Here is an 8731-nt window from a genome sequence, read left to right as displayed (position 1 = left end):
AAAAAAAAAAAGAACTGAAATCACCTCATTTATGTAATTTACATTCCTATGCAAGTAACTTTTATCAGTTAGTCCAAAACAGAACTGAGAGCTACAGATAATGCCTTCCAACCCAAAACAACCTTTTCTACTCTGCCCTCTACTCAGGGTAGCTTTAACATCTGTTTGGAGACTCAAGCCTCTTATGGTTTTTTATTTGTGTGTCCTATCATCAAAACCTGTTAGCTACTTCTTCATATTGGGAAGCAAGCTTATTCTTTCCAAAATACTTATTAAGAGTGTTTGGTCCACCCCAAGCCCTCATTCATGGGCATAAGAAAAATCAGCCATTACACAAGTGTTTTACTTTTTGAGAATGGAATAGTATCAAAAAGCCCAGAAAACATAATTTTAAAAAACACACATAAAAAAGAGGCTACTTTAAAGTTTGCTATCTTTGGTGAAAGTATAGAAAACAAAGGCAAGGTGGCAAAACACAACCAAAGCTTTAAATTGTTCTACAAAGAACACATGAGAGAGCACATGACCTCTTGGGGTGATTTTGACCAATTTTTTAAGTAAACCAAATTCACCTTTAGCTATGTCCAAATATGATTATGCAAATTCAGAATTGAAACTGAGATGCTGATTAGAAAAAAATTTAAAAAATTTGAAGGCTGAATGAAGTTGCTCATGCCTGTAATCCTATCATTCTGGGAGGCAGAGGTGGGTAGATAACCTGAGCTCAGGAGTTTGAGACAAGACTGAACAAAGCGAGACCCCCATCTCTACTAAAAATAGAAAAACAAGCCAGGCACCATGGCAGGTGCTTGTAGTCCTAGCTACTGGGTAGGCTGAGATAAGATCGCTTGAGCCCAAGAGTTTGAGGTTGGTGTGAGCTATAACACCACAGCACTCTATCCCATGGAAACAGATTGAGGCTCTGCCTCAGAAAAAAAAAAAAAGGTATTTCTACTGTGAGCTTTTAAATGCACAAATTATATGTACACCATCATCACTTAAAACTCCTCTTCATTCACGTAGTTGTTTTTTTTTTTTTTTACTTAAAAACATGTTGGTCTATTTCTTAAGTATGTATTACCTTAATGTTGCAGTATTTGGCAATGAGATTTTTCCACAAAATGCAACTCATCAATTCTCAACTAGCCAAGATAAGACTAATCTGTATGGTCCAGCAATATTCTCCTACCTCTATAAACAAGTCAATGTATTGAAAGATATACAGGAAATACTTATCCTCCTTAACCAGACCAGCACTTTAACCAAAGTGTTTATACAGCAGCAAAACTATCTCAAAAAATCATTGCCAATCATGAAAAAGTATCTCTACCAAATTATGGCAGCCATAGCTCAGTGGGTAGGGCACTGGCCACATACATAGAAGCTGGCGGGTTCAAACCCAGCCCAGGCCAGCTAAAACAACAATGGCAACAACAACAAAATAGCCGGGTGTTGCGGTGAATGCCTGTAATCCCAGCTACTTGGGAAGCTTAGACAAGAGAATTGCTTAAGCCCAAGAGTTTGAGGTTCCTGTGAGCTGTGACACTACAGTACTCTACAGCTTGAGACCGTCTCAAAAACAAAACAAACAAACAAAAATACTCTAGTTCTGATATCAGAGATCTCTAATAGTACTTATATAGTCATTCTGCCTTTAGGTATTTCTGGTAGACAGTGTAACTTAATATTTTCTCTTTTTTAAAATCTTTGTGTGTGTGTTTAGTTTTGTTTTGTTTTTTGAGACAGAGTCTTAATCTGTTGCCCCAGGCTAGAGTACTCTGCCATCATAGCTCACAGCAACCTCAAGCTCCTGGGCTCAAGTGATCCTCTTGCCTCAGCCTTCTAATTAGCTGGAACTACAGACACCAGCCACAATACCCAGCTATTTTTCTTTTTTTTTTTTTTTTTTTTAGAAAACACAAGGTCTCACTCTTGCTCAGGCTGGTTTTGAACTCCTGAACTCAAGCAATCCACCAGCCGCAGCCTCCCAGAATACTAGGATTACAAGTGTGAGCCACCATGCCCAGCCAATATGTTTCTCTATCTAATTACTGACACTTGACCATCTGAACTGAAACTTACGCTATCAGGTAGGTGGAAAAATTATAATGAACTTAGGTTTTGCTTCTAATCAATAGATCTGGAACATCTGTGCTTTTTATCAATGAGTTAATTAGGAGCAAATTACAAAGTCTCTATAGTCATACTTTGTACATGCAATAATGTGAAAAGGTACATCTAAGGATGGCTGTGTCTATCAATTTATAATGATCCACAACTAAAGATTTCTGCTTTTTGCAGTTGTTCCTTATATTTACATGACTTACCAGAAGAGCTATTATTTTATTTTATTTTGAGACAGTCTCATTTTGTCACCTTTGATAGAGTACCATGGTGTCACAGCTTACAGCAACCTCCAACTGATGGGCTCAAGCAATTCTCTTGCCTTGTCTCGAACCTGTGAGCTTAGGGCAATCTACCCACCTCAGCCTTCCAGAGTACTAGGATTACAGGTGTGAGCTACTCACACCTGTAATGGTGAATGACAATTTTTTTTAAAGGCTGGTAATTATGTTTCAACAATTAACCTGAGAAAATTCTTATAACATGCTAAGTCGAAAAGAAAGCACACTGAAATACGAGTGGCATGAAATACCACTCTTTAGCTTAAAGCCTCACTTAATGGAAATATTTCTTAAATTGGCAAATACAGGATCTTTTCTCCTGCACCTTTGTAGTTCCCCAAAATCAGTCACATACAAGGCAATACAAAACTGCACTGTAGTTACAAAACTTTTAGAAAGCAACACTTTTTGAGCTTTTCAGTAGGAAGGGCAAGAACTCAAAAGTAGAAAGTAAAGATAATAATTCCTCTGTAGAAACACAATTTAGAGATTCATTTACCAAAGTTACATCTTGCCATGGATCTAGACATAAACACCAAACTTAAAATAAAATGCAGAAGCTACTGCCTTCTAACTTGGGCAATGTCATTCATACAAATAATTTCCCCTTAAAAATGTCTACCACACAATTTCTATCAATCAATAATTCAAATGACATTAAATTTGACAGACTGTGTTGGCTTTTCATATTTAATTATAATTAATTACAAGCTAATTTCCAACACTTTTAAAAATTACTTAACTTTTGGGAAAACAGCTAGTATAGGAATTAAATTTAAATCTCCATAGCAGTTTGACAAACCAGACATATTAGTTGCTATCTCTCAATACACTTTAAAATGCAAAGTCCAAAAAAGCCACTGACTCAAGAAGGCATGAATTTTATCTAAGCATTATCAAATAAAAAGAAGTAATGCTGGGTAGTGCCTGTGGCTCAGTGAGTAGGGCACTGACTCCATATACCAAGGGTGGCAGGTTCAAACCCGGGCCCCAGCCAAACTGCAACAACAACAAAAAGAAGTAATGCAATATGAAATATTCACTAATGCAATATAAAAAAAACATTAACTTGCTGGGCACAGTGGCTCACATTTGTAATCCTAGCACTCACTCTGAGAGGCAGAAAAGGGTGGATTGCCTGAGCTTATGGGATTTGAGACCAGCCTGAGCAAGGGTGAGACCCTGTCCCTGTCTCTAAAAAAAAAATAGCTGGGCATTGTGCTGGGTGCCTGTAGTCCCAGCTATTTGGTTGGCTGAGGCAAGAGGATTGCTTGAGCCCAAGAGTTTGAGGTTGCCTTGCTGTAAGCTATAATGCCACAGCGCTCTACCTAGGGAGACAAAGTAAGACATGTTTTGTCTCAAAACAAAACAACAACAAAAAACATTAACTGATGATTCCAATAGCTGAACAAAGCAGACACTTTAAAAGTGATTATACATACAATCACTCATAAACGCAGACAGAAAAATCTAAGAATCATCAAACTTCCAAATCATGTTTTTCTCTGTTTATGCACATATTTCCCTCATATGTTGCTACTTCCTTTGATGAATTACCATGAAAGTTGACTTTTTTTTAACAAGGAAAACTAATTAGATCAACATTAGAGTGCAAAACAATAGCGAACCCAATAAAACATTTGAAATAAAATAACTCCCATTACTTCATAACTTCAATCCACACACAAACACAGAAAGATAAATACTGTTCCTCTTCCATGTTCTTCCAATCATTATCTGGAGGGAAGGAAATGCTTCCCCAATATAGTAAATATAAGAAAGTGTTTATAGCATAATTCTACCTTTCTTCCCCCTCAGCATTTTTTTTTCCTTGAAGAGACAGGTCCTATCACCTAGGCTGGAGCACAGTGCCACAATCATTAGCTCACCGTAATCTCTAACTCCTTGGCTCAAGTAATCCTTTTGCCTCAGTCTCCTGAGAACCTGGGGCTACAAGTGTGTACCCACCATATATAGTGAACTGTTTTATTTTTCCGTAGAGATGAGGTCTTACTGTATTGCTCAGGCTGGTCTTGAACTCCCCCATACACCCAAAGTGCTGGGATTACAAGCGTGAGCTACCTTACCAGGCACCCCCCTCCCCACACACACACACACTTCTAGCAACTGCAAAAGACTAAGGAAATGAAAAACAGCAATTCATTTACAATAAGTCTTTAAGTAAAGACTAATAAACTACATTTGCGGGAACACAACCATATACTGCTCAATCTCTTTAAGGAACAGGCTGGAAATTCATCTATCACAGTCCAAAGTCCTCCCACTGACTTCAGATCCTTTTTTAGACTGTCAATTTTCAGCCACTTAAATAATATGTTTGCCCTCCTAAAATAATCGTCTTTCCCCTTCACAAAGAAAATATGAGATACGGGAATGAGAAAACAAACAGCCAGGCATTGTGGTGGGTGCCTGTAATCTCAGCTATCTGGGAGGCTCAGGCAGTACGATTGCTTGTGCCCAAGAGTCTGAAGTTGCTGTGAGCTACGACACTACAGCACTTTCCCAGGGATGACAAAATGAGGCTGTCTTAAAAAAAAAAAAAAAAAAAGAGAGCGAGAGAGATGAAACACTGGCCAGTCCAGGGTAGCTTACACCTGTAATCTAACATTCTGGGAAGTTGAGGTGGGAGGAGGTTGAGGTCAGGGTTGGAGACCAACCTGAATAAAAAGCAGACTCTGTCTTTACTAAAAATAGGAAAAAAAGTTATCCAGACCCAGTGGTACAAACCTGTGGTCCCACCTAGTCGGGAGGCTGAGACAAGAAGATTGCTTGAGCCCAGGAGTTTGAATTGCTGTGAGCTAGGCTGAGGCCATGGCACTCTAGCCAGGGTGACAGAGCTGACTCTTGTCTCAAAAAAATGGAAAAAGAGAAAACAACTATTTACTTTTCTGAATGAATCCTGAACAATTATTTTATGAATTCTAAGAAAGCTGAATTAACAGGAAGTAAAACAAAAACTAAACATGGATACTCTCCTTCCTCACATATCTTGAAATAATACAGAAACTTGTCGTTGAAAACTTTTGATAGTAGCAGAACTCAAAAATAACACCTTCTCCAAACACTGATGAGCTAACAAGTTTCAACGTTCAAAGTTACAAGGGCTCCTTTTAGCACTATTCAAGTCCACAGAGTTTAGCAGAGATGTACAGACTACTCTCAATGCTCAGGGGAGGGGATGCTTACACCAACTGAGTGACAGCTCTTCTCCCTCAGCTAAGTAAAAAACTGCCCTTTGAAAGCAGTTTTTCAAAAGCCCATTTTCTAAAAAGAATTCCAAAAGAAGACAATTTACAGTTATTTAACAAAGCTACCCTAAAATTAAGTGTCATGTTTAGTTCAGTAGCTGAAAATATATCAGGCTTTTTAAAAAATTGGCTTCTAACCAAAGAGAATAAAACAAATACTTCAAGTTCTTAAAAGCGGCCAAAGAAACAAACACAAGATAAATCCAATTTTCGGGGAATGAACTTATTAATAAGAAGGGGTAAAAATGAAGTCGAATCCAGCGGAATGTGAAGTTTAGCACAGTGAGAGCTAAGGACGCCAGACTCTTTGAAACCTTGGGTGCTCCCTAGCCACAGCACTGGGCCTGGTCACTTCCTGCCCCCGGGCGGCTCCCGGTATTCGGCGGCCGCTCGCTCACATACCAATCGTGTGTGCAGAGTGTGTACACCAAGCGGAAAAGGACAGGCGAGAAGCTGGAGTCGCTGTGCCCCCCTCCGAACCGCCGCCCATACCCCGGGAAGAGGGAATGCAGACTGCGCTCTCAGAATGGGCCTCACTAGTGTTCACTTCTGAGTACCCCTCATTTCTGCCCAATCTTGTCCATTTTTCTTAAGATCAAGGAGAGAAAGCTAAACACTGAAGAGGAAACCTTGCCCGAGGCCCTGTCCCTGCCTAGTCAGGCGACAGATATGGGGCAATTGTTCGCCCTCAGCCCATTGTTCCCCCTCAAGGAGCACTCCAGACCCACAACCCGCCGCCCCTCCCCCACCACAGCCGACGGAGGAAAGTCAAGCCCCGAGGCCGCCCCAAGCACGGAGTCCGGGCCTTCCCCGATGTCCACCGGGGCCCCTCACTCACCCATCAAAATGCGCATCTGCTTCTTGCCGAAGAGGCGGGAGAAGAGAGAAGAGATGGTGAGACCCATGGCGCTAAGTGGCACTTGCGATGGGCAGAAGGGGTTTGGAGCGTCCCCAGGCCTTCTCTTTACCTGCTCCCGGCAAACTGAAGGAGAGGGAAGATAAAGAGCTGAGGAAGAAAGAGGGCGGCAGGAACGTCTCGCCGGTAGGTGTGTCGGATAAAGCTTCGGGACAAGAATTAGCGGAACGAGGACCTACTGGGCGACTGGCGCGGCAGCTCCGGGTCTGGCCTTAAGGATCCTGCTGTGCCACGTCACGCGACGGCCGCTGCGACTCCGGCAGCAGCCCGGCCCCTCCAACGCGGACAGAATCGCGTCACCGCCGACCCATCCCCCTGTGTTTCCGGTGCTGGCTGCGCCACTGCGTTTGCGCACGCAGGCGATTGGCTAGTTTTGCTGACGAGCATCTCCCGTCGCCGCTACCTCTGGGCGTCGACACATGCGTACTGGAAGACGGACAAAGTCCCACAATACCTCGCTTCGTCACTTCCAATCAGACTCAAAGCGAGACGCTTCTGCCGGGTAAATTCGTCGGAAGGGAATATTGTCCTTACTTCCGGAAAGGCGAGCTGTGCATTGTGGGTTAGGACAGTGTCCCTCGCTCCCGTCTTTAACGTTGCGAGCTTCGGGTATTCCATTAAACTTACCCCTTTCCACGCACAGGACGAAACGCTTACCCTAACGAAGGGGTAAAGACCCGCCCTGCCTTTTGTGGATAGATGGGCTTAAAAGGCTACATGTGGACGGAGAAATAGGGGCAACCTGTTAAGGAACTAGACCTAAAACTCTTAGACCCCAATACCACCCTTGGTCAAGCAGTAGATTCCTAATTCAGTTTCAAGACCGGAGAGTTCCAAGACATTTTCATCGGCTATTACCCTAGTCAACGGGGAATTCTTGCTTTGCTTGTACTTTTTCCCTCCTAGAAACTTTTTTGTTTTTTTTTTTTTTTTTTTTTTTGAGACAGTTTCACTATGTCGCCCTCGGTAGAGTGCCGTAGCGTTACAGCTCACAGCAACCTCAAACTCCTGGGCTTAAACGATTCTCTTGCCTCAGCTTCCAAAATAGCTGGGACCACAGGCGCCCACCACAACGCTCAGCTATTTTTTGTTGCAGTTGTCATTGTTGTTTTAGCTGGCCTGGACCGGTTCTAACCTGCCAACTTCAGTTTATGTGGCTGGCGCCGTAACCACTGTACTACGGGCCGAGCCCTCGGCTGGAAACTTGAATTCCTTACTTTGAGAAGTGAAAAGCCTCCTCTCTTTAAAAATATTTGTGATCTTGCTTTACTGTTTACAAAATAAGATACACATGTGTTTTAAAAATACTTCAAAAGGCAAGTTCCTCATAATTTTCGCCACTCCCACATATTTCTTCCACCACATTGTTGCTACCATTTAGGTTTAGTAGCTACCCTAAGCCCCACTCTTAACACATTCACCCACCCCTCAGATCCCTTGGAAAATGCTTTCTCCCCAACTAGATAAATCTGTTACTGAAGCTCTAAGCATGGTAACTTCCCTTCGTAGGTGTAATTTCACATTTCATGTTATATTTGACAGCCCGTCTCCCCTTCTCCATTTGTTTGAAAGCACTTAAGAAGGCAGGAAACCAGGACGTTTTTATAGTTCATTGTATTTTCTAAACTTGTCACACCGTGAACACTCAAAATGGTTGAATGATAGGGAGATGGTTGGATAAGCTATGGTATATCCACAGTATGGAATACTTCAAGGAGTTAGAATGATGTAGAACTATATATTCTAAATAAAGTGTTTACAAGGTACAGTTAATGGAAAGGTGTCAAATAGTACTGTAAAGTTACATAATTATAGATTTCCCCTGGGTGTGTGTATGTAAATGCAGAACAAGATATGAGCATAGGCCCAGGCCTCTCGGCTCACATCAGTAATCCCAGCACTTTGGGAAGCTAGGTCAGTGGGATGGGAGAATCACTTGAGTTAATGTGTTGGAGGCCAGCCTAGGCAAAATAGCAAAACACTCCCATTACTGCTTCACCACACATCTCTACAAAAATTAACTTAAAAAGTAGCTAGGCATGGTAGGCTAGTGCCTGTAGTCCCAGCTACTCTTAAGGTGACCAGATTTTAACATTGGTAAAGCAGGACACCATTGACGGAGACGGGGGTGGGGGGGGGTG

The 8731-nt window shown here is 42.0% G+C and overlaps 1 protein-coding gene across 2 annotated transcripts in view; it reads right to left on the bottom strand.

Moving 5' to 3' along the window:
• Window positions 1-6920, bottom strand: part of ARF4 (ADP ribosylation factor 4) — a 21682-nt gene extending 14762 nt beyond the window's left edge. Inside the window, exons 1-2 of one of the 2 annotated variants that reach the window (XM_012802515.2) lie at window positions 6770-6884; window positions 6513-6656 (exon numbers count right to left, since the gene is read on the bottom strand). In XM_012802515.2, the coding sequence (XP_012657969.1) occupies window positions 6513-6579 (67 nt within the window). In that variant the 5' untranslated portion in view covers window positions 6580-6656; window positions 6770-6884. Of the gene's footprint in view, window positions 1-6512 lie in introns of both variants that reach the window. The other variant, XM_003785554.2, reaches the window with a different exon arrangement.
• Window positions 6921-8731: the final 1811 nt, after the last annotated feature.

The sequence above is a fragment of the Otolemur garnettii genome, unplaced genomic scaffold (assembly GCF_000181295.1).
Source record: "Otolemur garnettii isolate 467f Iridium unplaced genomic scaffold, OtoGar3 scaffold00015, whole genome shotgun sequence".
NCBI lineage: Eukaryota > Metazoa > Chordata > Mammalia > Primates > Galagidae > Otolemur > Otolemur garnettii.
Note: the sequence above shows the minus strand (reverse complement) of the source record. Positions and strands in the feature narration are given on the sequence as shown.